The sequence below is a fragment of the Rhinoderma darwinii genome, chromosome 3 (genome assembly GCF_050947455.1).
Source record: "Rhinoderma darwinii isolate aRhiDar2 chromosome 3, aRhiDar2.hap1, whole genome shotgun sequence".
In the NCBI taxonomy this organism is placed as follows: domain Eukaryota; kingdom Metazoa; phylum Chordata; class Amphibia; order Anura; family Rhinodermatidae; genus Rhinoderma; species Rhinoderma darwinii.
The window spans coordinates 229,374,464-229,397,013 of record NC_134689.1 but is presented as its reverse complement, the minus strand read 5'-3'; the positions used below and the strand labels follow the sequence as shown (position 1 = coordinate 229,397,013).

At 42.0% G+C, this 22,550-nt stretch overlaps 1 protein-coding gene across 2 annotated transcripts in view; it reads left to right on the top strand.

Moving 5' to 3' along the window:
• Positions 1 to 22,550, top strand: part of NET1 (neuroepithelial cell transforming 1) — a 56,767-nt gene that overhangs the window by 14,142 nt on the left and 20,075 nt on the right. The window contains exons 2-3 of one of the 2 annotated variants that reach the window (XM_075857502.1): positions 18,786 to 18,852; positions 20,582 to 20,641. In XM_075857502.1, coding sequence (XP_075713617.1) covers positions 18,786 to 18,852; positions 20,582 to 20,641 — 127 coding nt within the window. The remainder of the gene's footprint in view (positions 1 to 18,785; positions 18,853 to 20,581; positions 20,642 to 22,550) is intronic. The other variant, XM_075857504.1, reaches the window with a different exon arrangement.

Below are 22,550 nucleotides of genomic sequence, written 5' to 3'. Positions count from 1 at the left end.
TACGCTTTCTCTGCTGTAAGTACCAAACAAACACGCCCACTTGTACATTAAGAAACTAATTAGCATAAAGCTAAAATCGCTTCTAACGTGGTGAAAATAGATAGTTTTTCTAAATAAAAAAAACACTGCTGTCACCTACATTACAGCGCCCATCTCCTTATATAGGAGATAGGACACTTATAATGTGGTGACAGAGCCTCTTTAACTGTTTATTTCTATTCAGATACTCGAATAGCATCTCCTAGAAAACCCTCAAATATTTTACCCACAATGGAGGTGTGTTACATTTTCCCTGTAGATACGGCTTCCCCTGGCAAAGAAAAACCCTGATCACCAGGAATTAGAGAAACCAGGCCTATGGAAAAAGTTTTTAATGTGGCACAATTGAGGATCTGCGATAAATGAGCATTTTATCATCTTGTTCATACAGACTAGCCAATCATTGTTATGATCGCTCGGAAACTAGTGATTCCTAACGATAATTGGCTAGTGTTAAACGGTACAATATTTAATGTTTGTATCCAGTTTTATAGGCAAACCGTATATTTGTTTTTGTGGGAGACGTAGTTTCTATATATCCCTGTTTGAAATCTTTTCGTGTAACCACTAGGTGGCAGTGTTTCACTGGAATTTGTATTTGTCGGGGTCAAAACACAGTCTTTGTAGTGTAAAAGCTTCTGTTGTAGTCCACAGGGCTGAGATTTTCTGCGACTGTTGTGTGACTAATGTCAATAAGGTTTCCTCTGATTTTAATGAAAAATAGTGCTGTCAAAACGCTGGAACCCCTGACCGACCCCATTGTAAGTCTATAGTGTTTGTTGGACTCCGGTGGTGTCCATCGTATGATCGATCCAGCAGAGCATTGTGGCTTCCAATATGAATGACAGCCACAATGCAAGTGTGAACAGAACCTTAGAAAGGGGCTAAAAGTTATGTTCAAGTCGCTTGCAATTCAGGCAGAAGAAGCAATTATGTGGGAACAATCTGTCATTTTGGAGAACTTAGTTTAAACGTTGCGTCACGCTGTGAGGAGGGAGTCCGGCATACTCTTGAGTTTCCGCTCACCTTGGCCCCCCAGCCAATTGACAGCTTTTTTCTTATTACTGTGCAGAGATGGAGGATGAAGTTGCTGACAGATTTGCTTAAATGTAAATCATGCTCAGTCGTTGTCTGGTTTCAGCAAATGTAATTTTTTTTTATGTATTAAAAGTAATCCAATTTTCCACTATACCGGGTTTTAAAGGGTTTTTTCTTTAACTGTACTTTTCCTGAGTAATATTAAGACAATGGGGTATAGGTGCCAGCCACAGAGCTTCAATGTATTGGCAGCTATAATGCTTTTACCCTCCCCTGAACTCACCAGACATCAGAGATTTGACGAGGCAGGGGTTAATGGTGTTAAATTTGCTCTTGCTGCTAGGAGGGGGCGTGGCTAGAAGGTCCTTGCAGATCACTACCTGCCCAGATTTACTGTGCTGTGTACAAATATTTGTGTTCACTGAACAGTCAGATTTGATAGAATTCTGTGTGTGAGATGTGACTGTTCAGTAAGCAGATAACAGAGCTTTTTTTTACACACCGCACAAGACAATCTGCTGCCCTAACAGTGCACTGCAAGGACCTTTGAATCACAGAGCTCAAACTCCTGCTCCTTCATACACTGGAAACTGCCTGCATTCAGACTATTAGGCTAAGTTCACACAGAGTTTTTTTGACGTGGAAACCGCGCCAAAAAACTCGTCAAAAACGGCCCGAAAATGCCTCCCATTGATTTCAATGGGAGGTGGAGGTCACCTCGTGGGAAAAAGAAGCGACATGCCCTATCTTCGGGCGTTTACGCCTCTGACCTCCCATTGACTTCAATGGGAGGCAGAGAAGGCGTATTTCACTGCGTTTTATGCCCGCGGCGCTCAATGGCCGCGGACGAAAAACACAGCGACTATCTGCGTGCAAGGAGAGGAAGATCTGCCTCAAACTTTCAAACAGAATTTTGAGGCAGACATTCCGCCTGCAAAAAACTCAGTGTGAACATCGCCTTAGACAAGATTACATCATAGTTTGTAGGACAAAAAGCGTGTCTAATAGTCCAAAAAATATGGTACTTTCTGTCTTCATTTCTCATGATTTTTAAGATCTCTGCTTGTTGTCATTCAGTAGGAACATTTATGGTTTACTTCCATATATAAAATGTTGATGTGATAGACACATCGGCGCTGGGATAATTAGAAGACAGCCATGCACCTGTGTGCTCTTCATATGGCCACTTCTCTCCTTGTCTATCCACACGTTGCGGTTGATCTGCAGTTCGTTCCGCATCTAAAAAGCGCATCCAAAAACTGCATTCTTTCTTACAGTGTTTTTCGATGCGGTTGCATGTTTTTTCTCTGCGGTTCTAACCGCAGCTCAGCTACATGTCATTGGACCCTTAAGATGAGTTTCCAGAGGACGTTTTTACTGCAGTTTTGTAGCAATTTTTCATGTGCTTCGCTGCGGTATTTGGCCGTGTGGCTATAACAGGTGAAGCACATTGAAACCATTTGCTTCACCTGTAATAACCGCACAGCCGAACACCGCTGTGATTCATGGTAAAACGCATGCAGGTTTTTATTATGTGTTTTTTTTACACCAATTAAGAAGCACATGAGTGGCTACAAAACTGCAGCAAAAATGTCCTGTGGAATCTCAGCCTGAGGGTAAGGCCACGCAGAGCAACACTGACCCATCCGCGATGCGACCAACAACCACTCCGGCACCATGTTCGACACGGCTGTCAAATAGCATGTTAATGAGCCCGCATAGTTGTGGGCAAAACGGCCCTTTACCTGCAAAATCGTGCAACCATTAAAGAGGCTCTGTCACCGCATTATAAGTGCCGTATCTCCTGCATAAGGAGAGCGGTGCTGTAATGTAGGTGACAGAAGTGCTTTTTGTTTAATAAAACTATCTGTTTTCACCACTTTATTAGCAATTTTAGATTTATGCTAATGAGTTTCTCAATGGACAACTGGGCCTGTTTTACTTTAGACTAAGGGGGCGTTGTACAGAGGAGTGTATGACGCTGACCAATCGGTGACCAATCAGCGTCATACACTTCTCCCCATTCATTTAGTCAGCGCATAGGGATCCTGTTAGATCCATATGTGCGGTCTTATACTAACACATTAACAATACTGAAGTGTTTAGACAGTAAATAGACATTCCACGAGATGTCTATTCACAATCCCGGCACTTCGTTACTTTTTCTGTGTGTCACAGATTGTCCAGCAACAAATAAGCCCTCACACAGCTCCAGTGGAGAAAAAAAGAATGTTCCGGCTTTCAGAATATGGTGATGCAAAATGTGCAGTGTTCCAAAAGTGGATAAGATTGGGCACCATTTGTCATTATTTATTTATTGCGTTATTATGCCCATGCCCTGACGTACTCCGCACAGCTTACATATACCCCCACATTATAAACTGAAATACCAGCAAAACCCCAAACAGAACTGCCAAGCAAAATCTGCGCTCCGAAAGCAAAATGGCTCTCCCTCCCTTCTGAGCCCTACAACGTGCCCGAAGACCAGTTTACGACCACATATATGGCATCGCCATACCCGGGAGAACCCACTTAACATCATATGAGGTATTTGTCTTTGGCACAAACTGGGCACAACATATTGTGCACTAAAATAGCATATCAGTGGAAAATTGCAATATTCACTTTGCACTATCCGCTGCGCATTAATTTCTAATGAAAAAACACGGGGGTGTCAAAATGCTCACTACACCCTTTAAAATGCCTTGAGGGGTGTAGTTTCCAAAATAGGGGTCACTACTTTGGGGTTTGTTTTACTATTTTACCTCGGGGACCTGCAATTGTGGGTCAATGCTGTGAATACCACCAAAATAGACCTCAAATGCGCATGGTGCTCTTAACTTCTGAGCACGGTCTTATGTCCAGGCAAATGATAAATGCTTTGAGGGGTATAGTTTCTAAAATGGGGTCACTTCTTGGGGGCTTCCACTGTACTCTGGTACCTCAGGGTTTTGCAAATGCAACTTGGCACCCAAAAACCAAGCCAGCAAAATCTGCATGACAAATAGTGCTCCTGCCTTTCTGACCCCTGTCATGTGTCCAAACAGCAGTTTACGGCCACATATGATGTATTCCTGTGGCCGGGAGAACTTGCCTTTCAAACGTTGAGGTGCTTTTTCTCCTTTATTCAAATTTTTATTTTAATTTCACATTATAATTCCACTAAATTCAGCAGAAAGCCTGTGGGGTCAAAATGCTCATTATACCCCTTGATGATTTCCTTGAGGGGTGTAGTTTCCCTGGGGATCACTTTTGAGGAGTTTCCACTGATTTGTTCTGGCAGGGGTTTTGCAAATGTGACATGGTACCCAAGAAGCATTCCAGCAAAATCTGCATGCCAAGTAGCGCTCCTGCCTTTGAGTCCTGCCGTGTATCCAAACAGCAGTTTATGACCACATACGGGACGTTGCCGTACTCGGAAGAGATTGGTCTACAAATGTCTGGGTTCTTTATCTTCTTTTTAACCCTTGTAGAAATAAAAAATATTAACACTTTAGTGGATAAAATGTTGCTGTTCATTTTCATGGCCTAATTCCACTAAATTCTACAAAAAAACTTGTGGTGGTCTAAATGCTCATTATACCTCTCGATAAATTCCTTCAGGGGTGTAGTTTCCCAAATGGGTCACTTTTGGCTGGTGTCCACTGATTTGGTCCTGCAGGGGTATTGCAAATGGTACATGAGACTCAAAAACCATTCCAGCAAAACTTGAGCTCCTAAAGCCAAATGGTGCTTCTTCCCTTCTGAGCCCTGCCGTGTCCAAACAGCAGTTTATTACCGCATATTGCTGTAATTGGGACAAATTTGGTTTTTAAAGAGGCTCTGTCACCAGATTTTGCAACCCCTATCTGCTATTGCAGCAGATAGGCGCTGCAATGTAGTTTACAGTAACGTTTTTATTTTTAAAAAACGTGCAATTTTGGCTAAGTTATGACCATTTTTGTATTTATGCAAATGAGGCTTGCAAAAGTACAACTGGGCGTGTTGAAAAGTAAAAGTACAACTGGGCGTGTATTATGTGCGTACATCGGGGCGTGTTTACTACTTTTACTAGCTGGGCTTTCTGACGAGAAGTATCATCCACTTCTCTTCAGAACGCCCAGCTTCTGGCAGTGCAGACACAGCCGTGTTCTCCAGAGATCACGCTGTGTCGTCACTCACAGGTCCTGCATCGTGTCAGACGAGCGAGGACACATCGACACCAGAGGCTACAGATGATTCTGCAGCAGCATCAGCGTTTGCAGGTAAATCTATGTAGCTACTTACCTGCAAACGCTGATGCTGCTGCAGAATCAACTGTAGCCTCTGGTGCCGGCACGATGCAGGACCTGTGAGTGACGTCACAGATCTGCACTGCCAGAAGCTGGGCGTTCTGAAGAGAAGTGGATGATACTTCTCATCAGAACGCCCAGCTAGTAAAAGTAGTAAACACGCCCCGATGTACGCACATAATACACGCCCACTTGGACTTTTACTTTTCAACACGCCCAGTTGTACTTTTGCAAGCCTCATTTGCATAAATAAAAAAATGGTCATAACTTGGCCAAAAATGCTCGTTTTTTAAAAATAAAAACGTTACTGTAATCTACATTGCAGCGCCGATCTGCTGCAATAGCAGATAGGGGTTGCAAAATCTGGTGACAGAGCCTCTTTAAATGTTGGGGTGGTTTTTCGCCTTTTATATCTTATAAATATTGAAGATTTCTACATTTTATAGGGAAAAATTTTAGATTTTTATTTTTACATACGAATTCCACTATATTTGGCAAAAAAAACATGTGGGGTTAAAATGCTCATTATACCCCTTGATAAATTCCTTGAGGGTGTAGTTTGCCAAACTGTGACTTTTGGGGGTGTTTCCAGTGTTTTGACACCACAAAATCGCTTCAAACATGACTTGGTGCCTAAAATATATTCTAATAAAATGGTAGCCCCAAAATCCTCTAGGTGCTCCTTTTTTGCTTCTGAGGCCTGTGTTTCAGTCCATCACCACACTAGGGCCACTTGTGGAATATTTCTAAAAACCGCAGAATCTGCATTAAATATTGAGTTGCGTTGTTAAGGTAAAATCTTCTGTATTAGTGAACTACACTACTGTAAGCTTCTCTCTCTACCGTCAGAGGAAGAGCGGATAGAAATATTAAACGGAAAGCAACAGTTCCGTTAGAATTACCATTGATTTCAATGGTAATTCTTTTGATTCGGTTGCTTTTCGTTTGTCTCCCCTTGCTAGGTTTCAGTTCTTTGTTTTTTTTTGAACGGAAACAAAAGTGCAGTCTGCAGAACTTTTTTTGTTTCTGTTATAAAAACAAAAAACGGAAACCTAGCGAACGGAGACAAACGGAAAGCAACTGATATAAAAGAATTACCATAGAAATCTATGATTCTAGCGGAACCGTTGCTTTCCGTTTAATCTTTCGATCCCCTCTTCCTCTGAGGGAAGCTAGGTAAACGTATACTTACTGTAGTGTAAAAGAAGCCTTACATATAAAAAAATGAAAACCGTTTTTCTGCAAAAGCAAATTTGTAAATTTCACCTCCCACTTTGCTTTAATGAAACACCAAAAGGGTTAAGAAACGTTCTAAATGCTGTTCCAAATACATTAAGGGGTTATGTTTTTAAAATGGGGTGTTTTTTATAGGGGGTTTCTAGTTTATAAGGCCCTCAAAGCCGCTTCAGAACTGAACTGGTCCCTGAAAAAACTAAATGTGAGAAATTGCTGCTACAGTTCTAAGCCTTGTAACGTCCTGGAAAAATATAAGAAGTTTCAAAAAACTATGCAAACATAAAGGTAGACATATGGGATATGTGAAATAGTATCTATTTTGTGTGGTATTACCATCTGTTTTACAAGTAGATAGATTTAAATTTAGAAAAATTCTAATTTTGGGGTTTTTCACTAATAAATAAATTTATAGACCAAATTTTTCCACTATCATAAAGTACAATATGTCACGAGAAAACAGTCGCGGAATTTCTTGGATACATAAAAGCATTCCCAAGTTATTACCACATAAAGTGACACGTGTCAGATTTGAAAAAAACCGGCTGTGCCACAAGGCCAAAACAGGCTGCGTCCTAAAGGGGTTAAATTGTTGCAATGTTCAAAACATAATAAATTTGGCACACACCATATACTCCGTTTGGGAGGGGTGGATTGAGCAGATAGATTTAAATTTAGAAAAATTAAATTTTTGTTGTTTTTCCACAAACACTGAATGTATCGAACAATTTTACCACTAACTTAAAGTACAATGTGTCACGAGAAAACAATCTCAGAATTGCTTGAAAAGATAAAAGCATTCCACAGTTATTACAACATAAAGTCACAAATGTCAGATTTGAAAAAAATGGCCTGGTCCATTAGGCGAAAACAGTCTGTGTCCTTAAAGGGAACCTGCAACCAGCGTTTCACCTATTGAACTTTACTTATCCCTCACTGGCCTCGTCTATCAAAAGTTCATTGCCGTTATCCCCTCTCCTAAACGCCTCCGACTGTAAATAACAGTCTGCAAACATTTTGCGCCATTTATCGTAATAATCCGGTAAGTAAGGAGGCGGGGTAAACTCAGACTTGAGGAATGAAGATCTGACTCTTTTCAAGCAAAGAAATTACTCTTAGGCCTGATTAACACGAGCGTGTGCGTTCTGCGCACGCAAAAAACGCTGCGTTTTGCGCGCGCAAAAGGCACTTGACAGCTCCGTGTGTCATCCGTGTATGATGCGCGGCTGCGTGATTTTCGCGCAGCCGCCATCATAGAGATGAGGCTAGTCGACGCCCGTCACTGTCCAAGGTGCTGAAAGTGCTAACTGATCGGCAGTAACTCTTTCAGCACCCTCGACAGTGAATGCCGATCACAATATACACCAACCTGTGAATAAAAAAAGACGTTCAAACTTACCATGAACTTCCTGCTTCCTCCAGTCCGGTCTCCCGGCCGTTGCCTTGGTGACGCGTCCCTCTCGTCATCCGGCCCCACCTCCCAGGATGACGCGGCAGTCCATGAGACCGCTGCAGCCTGTGATTGGCTGCAGCCTGTGCTTGGCTGCAGCCTGTGCTTGGCCTGTGATTGGCTGCAGCTGTCACTTGGACTGAAATGTCATCCCGGGAGGTCGGACTGGAGGAAGGAGCCGGGACTTATCGGTAAGTCCGAACTTCTGTTTTTTTTTACACGTATATGTATATTGTGATCGAAAGTCACTGTCCATGGTGCTGAAACAGTTTAAGTCTTTCAGCACCGTGGGCAGTGACAGTAACATTTTTTGCCGGGTTCGGTCAAAACGAGTTTGGCCGAACCCGGTGAAGTTCGGTGCGCTCATCTCTAATTTGACACTCCGTTTGGATGTTTGTAAACAGAAAAGCACGTGGTGCTTTTCTGTTTACATTCATCCTTTTGACAGCTCTTGCGCGAATCACGCAGTTCGCACGGAAGTGCTTCCGTGCGGCATGCGTGGTTTTCACGCACCCATTGACTTCAATGGGTGCGTGGATGCGCGAAAAACGCACGATTATAGAACATGTCGTGAGTTTTACGCAACGTACTCACGCTGCGCAAAATTCACGCATCGTCTAAACTGCCCCATAGAGTAACATAGGTGCGTACGACACGCGTGAAAAGCACGCGCGTATATTACGCTCGTGTAAATGAGGCCTTATGCTCATTCACATACGGTGCGGGAACACTAAAAAGCTGAATACTAAAGCTACGGAGCCGACTAAGACAATTTTATAGTGTGTCTAGGTTCAGACAGCACCAGATACGTGGAAGGGTGAGGTTTTGCACGAATAGGGGCCCAACCCAAACATAAATATAGAGTATCCGGCACACCAATTTTGAAACAAAGGTATTTTTTGTTTTTGTTTTTAATGCCAGTGGCAGAGAGCGACGTTTCGGTCTAAGTGACCTTCATCAGGCACTGAGCCGTGCTGGGAAACTGAATAGACGAGCGCTAGTGGTGCTGATAGCGGTCAATTATAGGTTATATAGAAATAATTTTTCACCCTCTACCACCAGGTATTGCTGGTTTAATAGGTGAAATGCTGGTGACAGGTTCCCTATAAGGTTGAGTCGTGCTTTGAGTTAAAAAGGAAGCAGTATTCCCACTTTTATTGGGGTATTGAGATTAAAATCGAAGGGAGACGCAGTCCCAAGACATGTGTTAGTTAGTAGTAAGCGGTTTGCTCTCCCCTACGCGTTTCAAGCACGTACTGTGCTCTTAATCATGGCAAAGAAATGACATCACATTTTTTTGCCATGATTAAGAGCACAGTACGTGCTTGAAACGCGTAGGGGAGGGCAAACCGCCTACTACTAACTAACACATGTCTTGGGACTGCGTCTCCCTTCGATTTTAATCTCAATACCCCAATAAAAGTGGGAATACTGCTTCCTTTTTAACTCAAAGCACGACTCAGCGCTGGATCATTTCTCCTGTTTTTTCTATTGTGTACTGCCAGCCGTAGCGGGGATCCGAGCGGAGAGTCCGGAGACGCATCAAACTGGTGAGCTGGAGGTTTCCTCCCTTTTCTTACAGTTCCCTATAAGGTGTTAAGGTACCAGTTCTGTTCTGGAGTGGTTTTGAGGGGTTTATATATTTGAAACACCCATAAATCCATCTTATTTTGAAAACTGCTATTGGTATTCATGCTAGCTCCGATCCCGGTGGTTACAGCAGACTGGCAGCTGTAATATAGAGCTGACCGCCGCTGGTGATTGCGCAGGCTCATGTTCTGAACGGCGATTTGCGGGAATCCTTTGCCGACACCCCTGTAATACTTGGTAGCTCTTTGGAAGGGGTTTATTACTGTATAATATAAAACAATATTTATTTACAGTGTTGTGGGATAAATTTGTAGTCTGTAACCATGGTTCAGACTGCACTAAATGTATCAAAATGGCATGTATCACCAATAATTTGCAACTCCTGCACGCCTCTTAGCCGCGACCCCTCTCTACACACTTAACCCCTACGCGCACCACGATGCAACTGTACGTCTGGGTGGCCAGTGTCTTAGCGCACGAGGACGTACAGTTACTGCGCGGATCCCGGTGCACACTGTCGACAACAGTGTGCATCGGGAACCGGGAGGCCAGCTGTCCCCGACAGCTGACACTCCACTGTTGCCGATCAGCGGCTCATTTTCGCTGATTTCGGCAATTAACCCCTTAAATGCGGCGATCGATTGCAATCGCCGCATTTTAGGGGTTTCTAGCACATCGGCAGACCTCACAATGAAATCGTGAGGTTTGCAGATGGCTAGCATGGCGACCGGAGGCCAAGTAATGGCCTCCGTGTCTGCCATGTACGGAAGCCCATCAGGACCAGGAAGTCACTGTGTCGTTCCCGATGCACACTGTCGGTGACCGTGTCAATGACAGTGTGCATCGGGAACTGGGAGGTCCGCTGTCCCAGACAGCTGACACTCCACTGTTGCCGATCAGCGGCTCATCGCCGTTAAATGTGGCGCTGGATTTCGATCGCCGCATTTAGGGGGTTTGTAGCACTTCAGCAGCCTCCATGCAATCGTGGGGGCTGCTGATGCTTGTGATGGTATCCGTAGGCCAGACAACGGCCTCCGGGTCTGCCATGCATGGAAGCCTATGAGGATCAGCCTCTGGCGTCACACTGACAGTTGGAATACGTTACACTACCTAGGTAGTGTAATGTATTCTAGCAGCGATCAGAGCTGCAGGTAAAAAAAGAAAGTGAAAAAAGTTGTTAATGTTTTACAAAAGTGTAAAAATGAAACGTTAAATAACAGTACACATATTTGGTATCACCGTGTTCGTAACGACCCAATCTATAAAACGATGTTATTTTTCCCACATGGCGAACGCCGCAAAAAAATAAAAACAATGCCAGAACCACTATTTTTTTTTTGGTCACCCCCCCCCCCCCAAATATAGAATAAAAAGTGATTGTCGCATGTACCCCAAAATGGTACCAATAAAAACTATAGCCCATCCCGCAAAAAACAAGCCCTTACACAGCTTTTTCGACTGAAAAATAAAAAAAGTTATGGCTCTCAGAATATGGTGACCCAGAAAATAAATTATTTTATAAACAAGTGATTTTATTGTGCAAACGCTGCAAAACATAAAAAAAACTATATACATATGGTATCGCCGTAATCGTACCGACCTGCAGAATAAAGTAAAACTAATTTTTATCGCATAATCAACGCCATAAGAAATAAAGACTTTAAACCGCCAAAATCACAGTTTTTTTGGTCACCAAAGCTCTAAATAAAATGTAATAAAAAGTGATCAAACCGTTGTATGTACCAAAAAATGGTACCAATAAAAACTACAGCTCGTCCTGCCAAAAATAAGCCCTCACACCGCTCAATCAACAAAAAAATAAAGTTATGGCTCTCAGAATGTGATACAAAACAATTTTTATTTTTTTTAACAAATAGTTTTTTTCCTTGTAGAAGTAGTAAAATATATATATATTTGGTATCACCGTAATCGTATTGACCTGCAGAATAAAGTTAAGTTGTCGTTTTTACCGCACGGTGAAAGCGGTAAAAAGGAATCCCAAAAAGCAATGGAGGAATCGCAGTTTTTTTCCAATTTCACCCCACAAAGAATTTTATTTTCGGGTTCCTAGTACATTATATGGTACTTTTAAATGGTGTCAATAAAAACTACAACTCCTCCCGCAAAAAGTAAGCCCTCACACCGCTCTATTGATGGAAAAATAAAAAACTTATCGCATTTGGAAGGCGGGGAGTGAAAAACTAAAATGGAAAAGCAAAAAAGGATATGTCCTGCAAAGGTTAATTAATTTCTATTTTTTTTAAAAAATAAATTCTTACCACATGTGGGGTATTGTCGTACTCGGGAGAGATTGCGTTACAAATTTAGGGCAACTTTTTCTCCTTTATCCCTTGTGAAAATGAAAAAATTCAACATTTTAGTGTACAAAAAATGTTTATATTCGTTTTCATGGCCTAATTCTACTAAATTCTGCAAAAAAAAGACCCTTGTAGTCTAAATGCTCACTATACCCCTAGAAAAATTCCTTGAGGTGTAGTTTCCCAAATGCGGTCACTTTTGGGGGGGTTTCCACTGTTTTGGTCCCTCCAGGGCGTTTCAAACCCGACATGGCACTGAAAACCAATCCAGCAAAATCTGCGCTCCAAAATCCAAATGGCGCTCCTTCTCTTCTGAGGCCTGCTGTGGGTCCAAACAGCAGTTTATTACCACATATGGGGTATTTCTGTAATCGGGAGAAGATGCTTTACAAATGTTGGGGTGCATTTTCTTGTTTTTTCCATGTCAATATTACAAATTTCTATGTTTATTTTCCGATTTTCATTTTCACAGACTAACTCCAATAAATATAGCAAAATACCTGTGTGGTCAAAATGTTCACTATACCCCCTCGATAAATTCCTTGATGTGTGTAGTTTCGAAAATGGGGTCACTTTTTGGGGATTTTCCACAGTTTTGGCACCACAAGACCTCTTCAAACCTGACATGGTGCCTAAAATATAATCTAAATAAAAGCGGACCCCAAAATCCACTAGGTGCTCCTTTTGCTTCGGAGGCCGGGGCTTCAGTCCATTACCACACGAGGGCCACATGTGGGATATTTCTAAAAACAGCAGAATCTGGCAATAAATATTGAGTTGCGTTTCTCTGGTAAAACCTTCTGTGTTACAGTATTTTTTTATTATAAATATAAATGAATTTAGGCAAAAAAAAGATGAAATTTATGAACTTCCCCTCTACTTGGCTTTATTTCCTGTGAAACGCCTATGCAAGCCTTCTCTTTCTCTAGGTTTAGGGTGCATGTGTTTATCACTTGTTTAGTTTAACCCCTTGTCACATCTTTACGTACATGTACGTGATTGTCCGCTCACAGGCATAAAAGCTGTGCCATGTTCCCAACTCTTCCAGCTGGGTATAATGAAAAAAAAAAACATGCGTGTACTCTTTTTATATGCAGTTTTCTATAGAAAGGGAATTGTTTCTGGTAGGCATAATTGCAACATGAACCATGCGGCAGATACTTTTACCATTAACATTATAAAACCTAATACATGGACAGACTTTGTCCTTTTTCTGAACATCTTCCACTTGAATATAGTGGCCAAGTAATATACAGAGTGATGGTATATTACAATAAAGTGCTTTTCCACCTAGCACAACTGTTTATTTGCCTGAGGTCGGTCCCCTGGTGGTAAGCTGGTTGCTGAGTCCTGTGGCTGGTAGGCGACTTTACACTATGACGTTCATCTGCCGTAATGGCACAAATGTGAGTTGTCCTGAACTCGCATTTGCAAAATGTATGTTCTAGACAAACCCTCACTTTAACCCCTAAGGGTTCCATGAGGTTGAAAAGCAGTATCTACGTATGTGGCCAGAGCTGCAGTATTTTACTATGTCCCCCACTTGATCTCCGCTAGTTTAGGGCCTGTTCACATTAGCGTCACCCTTCCGTTGATTGGTTCCGCTAGACCTTTACGTCGGAGGTATCCATCAACGGAAAGGCAAATGAAAACCATAGCTTCCGTTTGCATTACCATTGATTTCAATGGTAATGCTTCCGTTGCAAATGGTTTCCGTTCTGTACGTTTTTTTTCCCCAGGTTTTTTTTTCCCAGGTTTTTTTTACGGAAACAATAGCATAGTCTACTATGCTGCAGTTTCCGTAAAAAAAAAATTCTTCAAAACCCTGAAAACTTACGGACTGGAAACAAACGAAAACCATTTGCAACAGAAGCATTACCGTTGAAATCAATTGTAGTGCAAACGGAAGCTATGGTTTCCAGCTATGGTTCCAACTTGCCTCTCCATGGATACCTCAGACGGAAAGGTCTAGTGGAACCCATTAATGGAAGAGTGATGCTGATGTGAACACACCCTTAAAGATCCAGTAAAGCTAAAGAGTCTGGAGCTAAACTGTCACCTTTGCTTGTTGTTTTTTTAACCCCTTCCCGCAAAATCACGTACAGTTACGTCATGGGAGATGGACTGTTCCCGCATCTTGACGTAACTGTACGTCATGGAGATGAAGCTGGCTCAGGAGCTGAGCCAGCGACATCACCGCCGGGTGACAGCTGTATGTTACAGCTGGCACCCTGAGGTATCGGCCAGGACCGGAGCTAGCCTCCGATCCGACCGATTAACCCCTCACATGCTGCGTTGAATAGCGATCGCAGCATGTGAGGAGTTTATAGCCAGCGGCGCCCCAGCAACATGATCGCTGGGTTGCCGGTGGCTGCAAAGGCGATCGGAGGGCTAATGCTTACCTCCCGGTCCGCCAGCAACGGAATCCTCCTATGCCCCGTCGTCGGCGGGGCCCAGGAGGCTTCCGGTACCATCGGCAAGATGGCGCCGGCTCAGCTTCCGGCTCAGAAGCTGAGCCGGCGTCATCAGCAGTGGGTGTCCGCTGTATGTTACAGCGGACACCCCGATCTATCGCCAGGAACCGGAGCTAGCTCCGATTCCTGGCATTAACCCCTTCGATGCAGCGATCCATTGTGATCGCTGCATCCTAGAGGTTTGTAGCAAATCGGCAGCCTTACCACGCGATGGCAAGGCTGGCGACTGCTACCATGGCAACAGGAGCCCTAACAATGGACTCCTATCTGCCATTACGTAAGCTGATTAGGCCCCGCCCAGAGGCGGAGCCTGATCGGCTTGCTGTCCGTGAACAACTGACAGTTCTAATACATTGCACTACATAGGTAGTGCAATGTATTAGAACATCAAACAAACTGTTGGACCTTCAAGTCCCCTAGTGGGACTAAAGAAAAGTGTCAAAAAAAGTGTCAAAAAAGTAAAAATAAAAGTTGTAAAAAATACAATAAAAGTTTCAAATAATAACACAAAACACAATCGCCCTTTTTCCCTTATCAAGTCATTTTTATTATTGAAAAAAATAATAAAGCCATACATATTTGGTATCGCTGTGACCGTAACGACCTGAACTATAAAAATATTATGTTATTTATTCCGCACAGTGAACGCCGTAAAAAAAATAACAAAAAAATACTGACATAATTGCTATTTTTTGGTCACTTTGTCTTCCAAAAATTGAAATAAAAAGTGATCAAAAAGTCGCATGTACCTAAAAATGGTACCGATAAAAACTATAACTCGTCTCGCTAAAAACAAGCCCTCATACAGCTCCGCCGACGAAAAATTTAAAACCGTTATGGCTCTCACAACTTGGCGACAGAAAAAATCCATTCTCTTTACAAAAGTTATTTTATTGTGCAAAAAGTTGGAAAACATAAAAAGTGCTATAAATTAGGTATCACCGGAATCGGACTGACCCGCAGAATAAAGGTAACATGTAATTTATAACACGTGGCGAACGCTGTATAAAAAGAACTAAAAAAATATGCCAGAATTGCTGTTTTTTGGTCACCTTGCCTCCCAAAAAAAAAAGGATAACAAGTGATCAAAAAGTCACGTGTACCCCAAAATGGTACCAATAAAAACTACAGCTCGTCCCGCAAAAAAAAACAGCCCTCATACCACTACGTCTATGAAAAAATAAAATTAGTCAAGGCACCAATAAGCCAGGAAATAAAAATATGCAGTTGTGCAGCCCGAGGGGAACATTTCTTCTGTTTCAAGTGGCGAATTATCAAGGCCCCTAAAATTAGGGATCCAGGAAGGGGAGGGCCCAAACATATCTGCTGGAAGTGAGGGCGCCCGTATTATACCAGGACAACACTTCCTAGCAAAATTCCCCAAACTTCAAAGGTGCCGAGTGCGGACCAAAAGGGGGATAAGTAAAGACCATTTATTAGTGCGACACCGGCCTGTGCAGAAAGGATTGTGTCACAGCATAACACACATCTATGGATTATTTTATTGTTTTTTTTTTACCCCACTATACCACCTGACTATGCCCCTTATATACTCCGCCCGCCTTACATGTACCCCCACATTATAAACGGAAACACCAGTAAGACTCAAAACAAAACTACTACAAGCAAAATCCACGCTCCAAAAGCCAAATGGCTCTACCTCCCTTCTGAACCCTACAGTGTGCCCAAACAGCAGTTTACTTCCACATATATGGCATCGCCATACCCGGGAGAACCCTTTTAATAATTTTTGGGGTGTGTGTCTCCAGTGGCACAAGCTGGATATTGGCATATCTATTGAAAAACCATTTTCACTCTGCAACATCACGTGCACACCAATTTCTGCCAATCACCTTTGGGGTTAATATGCTCACTACACCCCTAGGTGAATACCTTGAGGGGTGTAGTTTCCAAAATGGGGTCACTTCTGGGGGGGATCCACTGTTTTGGTCCCACAGGGACTTTGCAAATGCGACATAGCGCCCAGAAACCAATCCAGCAAAATCTGTACTCCAAAAGCCAAATGGCGCTCCTTCCCTTCTGTGCCCTACTCTGTGCCTAAACAGCAGTTTATGACCACATATGTGGTATTGTCATACACAGGAGAAGTTGCTTTACAAGTGTTGGGGTGCTCTTTTACATTTATTTGTTGAGAATATGAAACATTTTCAGCTAAAACTACGTCTTATTGAAAAAAAAGGATTTTTTTTATTTTCACTGCCCAATTCTAATAAAATATATGAAACACCTGTGGGGTCAAAATGCTCACTACACCCCTAGATGAATTCCTCAAAGGGTGTAGTTTTGTGAATGGAATCACTTTTGGGTAGTTTCCACTGTACTGACACCTTAGGAGCTTTGCAAAAGTGACATGGTGTCAAGAAACCAATCCAGCAAATTCTGTGCTCCAAAAGCCAAATGGCACTCCTTCTCTTCTGATCCTTGCCGTGTGCCCAAACAGCAGTTTATGACCACAAATGGGGGATTGCCGTACTCCAGAGAAGTTGCTTTACAAATGTTGGGGTTCTTTTATTCCTTTATTTGTTGAGAAAATGAAAAATGTTGAGCTAAAGCTACGTCTTATTGGAAAAAAAGGATTTTTTTTATCTTCACTGCCCAATTCTAATAAAATCTATGAAACCCCTGTGGGTTCAAAATGCTCACTACACCCCTAGATGAATTCTTCAAGGGGTGTAGTTTCCTAAATGGAGTCACTTTTTTGGTGTTTTCACTGTTTTGGTCCCTTAGGGGCTTTGCAAATGCGACGTGGTCTCCGCAAACCATTCCTGCTAAATTTGAGCTCCAAAAGCCAAATGGCGCTCTTTCCCTTCTAAGCTCCGCCGTGTGTCCAAAAAGCCGTTTATGACCACATGCGGGGTATTGTTTTACTCGGGAGAAATTGCTTTACAAAACTAGTGGTGCATTTTCTCCTTTTTAGTCCTTGTGGAAATTAGAAAAAATTAGCTAAACCTACATTTTCTTTGAAAGAATGTAGATTTTCATTTTCACGGCCTACTTCCAATAATTTCTGCAAAAAACCTGCGGGGTCAAAATGCTCACTATACCCCTAGATAATTTCCTCAAGGGGTATAGTTTCCAAAATGGTGTCACTTTTGGGGGATTTCCACTATTTTGGTGCCGCAAGAGCCTTTCAGATCCGACATGGAGCCTAAAATATTTTCTAATAAAAAGGAGGCCCCAAAATCCTCTAGGTGTTCCTTTGCTTCTGAGGCCGGTGCTTCAGTCCATTACCGCACTAGGGCCACATGTGGGGTATTTCTAAAAACTGCAGAATCTGGGCAATAGATATTGAGTTGCGTTTCTCTGGTAAAACTTTCTGTGTTACAAAAAAAATAGATGAAAAATGAATTTCTGCAAAAAAAAAAAGAAATTTGAACATTTCACATCTACTTTGCCTTAATTCCTGTGAAACATCTAAAGGGTTAAGAAACTTTCTAAATGCTGTTTTGAATACTTTGAGGGGTGAAGTTTTTAAAATGGGGTGACTTATCGAGGGTTTCTAATATATAAGGCCCTAAAATCCACTTCACATCTGAACTGGCCCCTGTAAAAATAGCCTTTTGAAATTTTCTTGAAAATGTGAGAAATTGCTGCTAAAGTTCTAAGCCTTGTAACGTCCTAGAAAAATAAAAGGATGTTCAAAAAACGATGCCAATCTAAAGTAGACATATGGGGGATGTTAACTAGCAACAATTTTGTGTGGTATTACCATCTGTCTTACAAGCTGATACATATAAATTTAGAAAAATGCAAATTTTTGCAATTTTTCGCTACATTTTGGTGTTTTTCACAATTAAATACTTAATGTAACGAGCAAATTTTGCCAGTAACATAAAGTCCAATGTGTCACGAGAAAACAATCTCAGAATCGCTTGGATAGGTAAAAGCATTCCGGAGTTATTACCACATAAAGTGAAACATGTCAGATTTGAAAAAATCGGCTGTGTCCTGAAGGCCAAAACAGGCTGTGTCCTTAAGGGGTTAATTAAAAAGGACATGTTCTAAAAATGTTATATTGGAAGGTTGACCTTCTCCGTTAATCGCAATTTATTTATTAAAAAAATATCCAGTGGATTTAGGGACTTCCATAAGGTAAACTGACAATTCTTGTGGACGTGGACTCCAGCACTGATGTCATAAGTTCCCCACACATGCCATTTTCTTTACGGACACTAGATACTGGATCACTCATGAGTAATACCTGTGCAGGAAGGTGGGGAATACATCAGCCACCCAGAAATTAACCTTCAAGTGGAAACTTGCTAGATCTTGTGTTATGATGATTACTTTATTTTTTTTGTCCGTATTACTAAATTTCTGGGGGTTTCTGTCTTTTTTTTTTTTTTTCCAGATATTCACTCAGAAGAGGGAGCTCTTTCACCTTTTTGACGCCTAGCACACCATGGGATTTTACATTGGTTCGTACCATCTGCCATATGTGTATACATTTCATAACATTTCTTAAGCCGGCCGTACACTAGAGATTTGGGACAGCTGATTTAGACCATTTTCTGCCAACGGTCAGAGCCTTTTCATTACATAAATTTGCGTGACAGACGCCAGTCGATCTGATCTGCCATGTTTTTTGATTCAGTAGTTATCGGAAAGGAAAGTCGTCCATGCCAAACTACAGACCTACACCCCATCAATAGAGGCCCAGTGCAGGCCAAATGTCAAGGCAGAGATCAGTGAGCAATTCGTTGTCCAAAATTACAACCTTCACAGACCAACCATGAAGGACCAGCAGAAAACGACCGTCTGAAATCACTAATGTATGGCCAGCTTTACCTTAACAACTTGTTAACTTCTGATATCCGTTTCAACTATGTTTGTGTGTGAAATCTTCTGTGCGTGTAAACAATATTGTAAACTGTCCTTTCTTTCATACAATGTAGTTTTAGATATTGCATAAGACGTGCATAGATTTCACGCCGTATATAATGTATGTATATGTGTATATATTCTGGTCTGAAGGATTTTCTTTCCGTGTGTATCCTAATGGGAAGCAGCTGTGCACCATTGCTGAAAGCCTTGTACTGGATAGCAGTCATCCCAAGTGATTCACTTTTAAATGTCCCAACCAACTCCAGATGTTGTCTAGCAGCGTTTTCTCCCTCATAACTGAATCTACATATGTGTTTATGTCTAGAACAGCAGTGCTGGTTTTTTTCTAATGTCTAGCTTGGCACCACTAGACCTTTCTCGTTCTTGAATGTCACAATTGGCTAGAATACATACAACCGCAATACAAATAGCCAACACGCACTCGTCCTCACTTATTTTCATCTTTTCCTCGTAAAACATTTTACTGCTGCTATCTTGGGGTATTGCATAAAATGGCCAATGCCTAGCATAATCTGTCTGATCTGTTCTCTTTGGGGGAATTCTTATAGTAATGTGTTATAAAAGTACTTTATATAATTCCCTAATATTAGTTTGTAAAGTCACTTCCAACCAGAGCAACAGTTGGTTTCGATCTGAATCGGTATTCCGGTGTAGCAGTTCCATAACCATTAAAGTGGTATTCCGAGACTCTGGGTCTCCCACAATTTACAGCGATCTCTAGGAGTCCCAGCAGCGAGACATTCTATGATCAGTTTACCCTTCTAACAAAGTCCTTGTCCACAGCAGATCCTTTCAGACTACATGTACAACGGATTTACGTGCGTTTTTATAAACTTATCAGATCCAATTGAGACTGAAACGCAAGCTAAATTGACATGCTGCAGATTTTAATATTGGCACTGCAGATCAACATGCGTACAGCAAAAAATCTGCAAAGTGTAGATGAGTATACTTGAAATCTCACTTTGCTGGTACTGTATTGCGCTGCGGATTTGCCACAGGAAAATCTGCGCGGCAAGTCCTCACGCAATATGCATTGTGTGCATGTGGCCTTAATGTTTGAAATGGTTCTCTAGAATTTAAAAACTGATGGCCTTTTCTTCGGATAAGCCATCGATGTTAATGTCCTAGAGAAGCACTTGAATTGTAAAGCTTGAGCATACCGCCTAAAGTTGACCATAGACCTTGCAGGATCTGCCAACCAATATCTATTTTTTATGAACACTTTATAATGACGTAATAGAAAAGTACAGATGAATATGTCTTTGGTATGCCTACCAATTGACTTTTTTGTATTCTCAGAAGAGGAAACGTAAAGAAAAGGATGATGACTCTTTCAGCCTTTGCAGCTTCGACCTAAAGGTAACCAGACGTAATTGCCAAATTTGCTAAATTTGTGAATTGCCTTAAATGACTATAACTTTGGAGTGCGACTAAGCTCTTTAAAGTTTTAGTGGTACGTTTGTCTGAGAAACATACAGTATGTTTTCATTTCTAATTCAGAGCAGGAAGACCTGGTTAACAGGATTGTTTTTTCTAGTTACTATGGCTACTGTGTTTTCTCCAACCCACCTTTAGACAATGTGGATTTGCTGCAGTCGCTGATAACTGTTGAAACTTAGAGGCTCTGTCACATTATAAGTGCCCTATCTTCTACATAATGTGATCGGCGCTGTAATATAGATTAGAGCAGTTTTTTTTATTTAGAAAAACCATCATTTTTGATAGTTAGGACCTATATTATCTTTATGCTAATGACTTTCTTAATGCCCAACTGGGCATGTTTTACTTTTTGACCAAGAGACGTGTATGGAGACCAATCAGCGTCATACACTTCTCCCCATTCATTTACACAGCACGTAGTAAGCTTACTAGATCAATATCTCCAGCCACATACACACACATTAACGTTACTCAAGTGTCCTGACCGTGAATAGAGATCACTACCAACCAGGACGTGATGTCTATTCAGAATCCTGACACTTCTGTAGCGTTTGTTTAAGATTTACAACAAGGCAAGTGTAGTCTCGCGAGATTACGCTGTAAACTCATTTAAAACGAGATTACGCTTTCCTTGCTGTAAATCTCACACAAACGTTACCGAAGTGTCAGGATTGTGAATAGACAGCACGTCCTGGCCGGAGGTAATGTATATTCACTGTCCGGACACTTGAGGTGTGCGTGTGTGTGTCGCAGCGATTTTCCTGTGGTGGAGCTACCTCACAGCCTCTGACGCTGTCCTATCGGCATGAAGCTGCTTCACACACTGAGAGACCGTCTAGAGGAAAGGGGGGGTCATTTCCATATCTCAAGCTGTGGACCACCTAGAACAGTGCTACTGGTGGCATATGGAAGACTAGATTCTAATCTTTCAAAAGACACCAGTTCTAGCTGTGAAACAACTGGAGATAACACCAGTTGAAAACAGGAATGGAAGCTGTATACTATATGATCAGGCTGTGTTGCTGGGCAGAGAAGGGGGAGAAGCTGTATGCTGATTGGACAGCGTCCTACAGAAACATTACTCCGCCCAGAGTGAACAGAAACAGTCCCCTCCTTTTTGTCTATTAAAGCCACATTAGCATATTTAGAAAAATGCACATAACTTTACAAATCTTTACAAATTTTTAAAATCACACTGTAGTTATCAGCATCATAGCACGTATTCAAATAGCTAGGAGATAGGGAATTAATAAACTAGTGACAGATCCTCTTTAACCCGTTAGTGACCGGCCCATCGTGTTTCTACGTCTGTCACTAACGGGCCTTATTCCGATGCCATAGACTATTTACGTTGTGGCATCGGAATAAGTAAACAGAGCAGGGAGCTGTCAAATCTCCCTGCTCTCAGCTGCCAGATGCAGCTGGGGGCGTCCCTGCTCTGCCGAGTGAGATGGATATCCGTATCGATCTCACCCGTTTAACCCCCTCAGATGCGGTGCTCAATAGCGAGCACCGCATCTGAGTGGTTTTGGAGAGAGGGAGGGAGCTCCCTCTCTCTCCCACCGACACCCGGCGATACGATCGCCGAGTGTCTGTGTCTCCCACGGCAGCCTTTATTAGGCCCCCAGGTCTGCCAGTAAAGAATGCCTGCTAGATCATGCCGTGGGCATGACCTAGCAGATGCCTGTCCGTTTTAAACGGACAGGCATAATACACTGCAATACAAAAGTATTGCAGTGTATTATAAATGCAATCGGACCATCGCATATTAAAGTCCCCTAGTGGGACTAGTAAAAAAGTGAAAAAAAAAGTTGAATACAGTTAAATA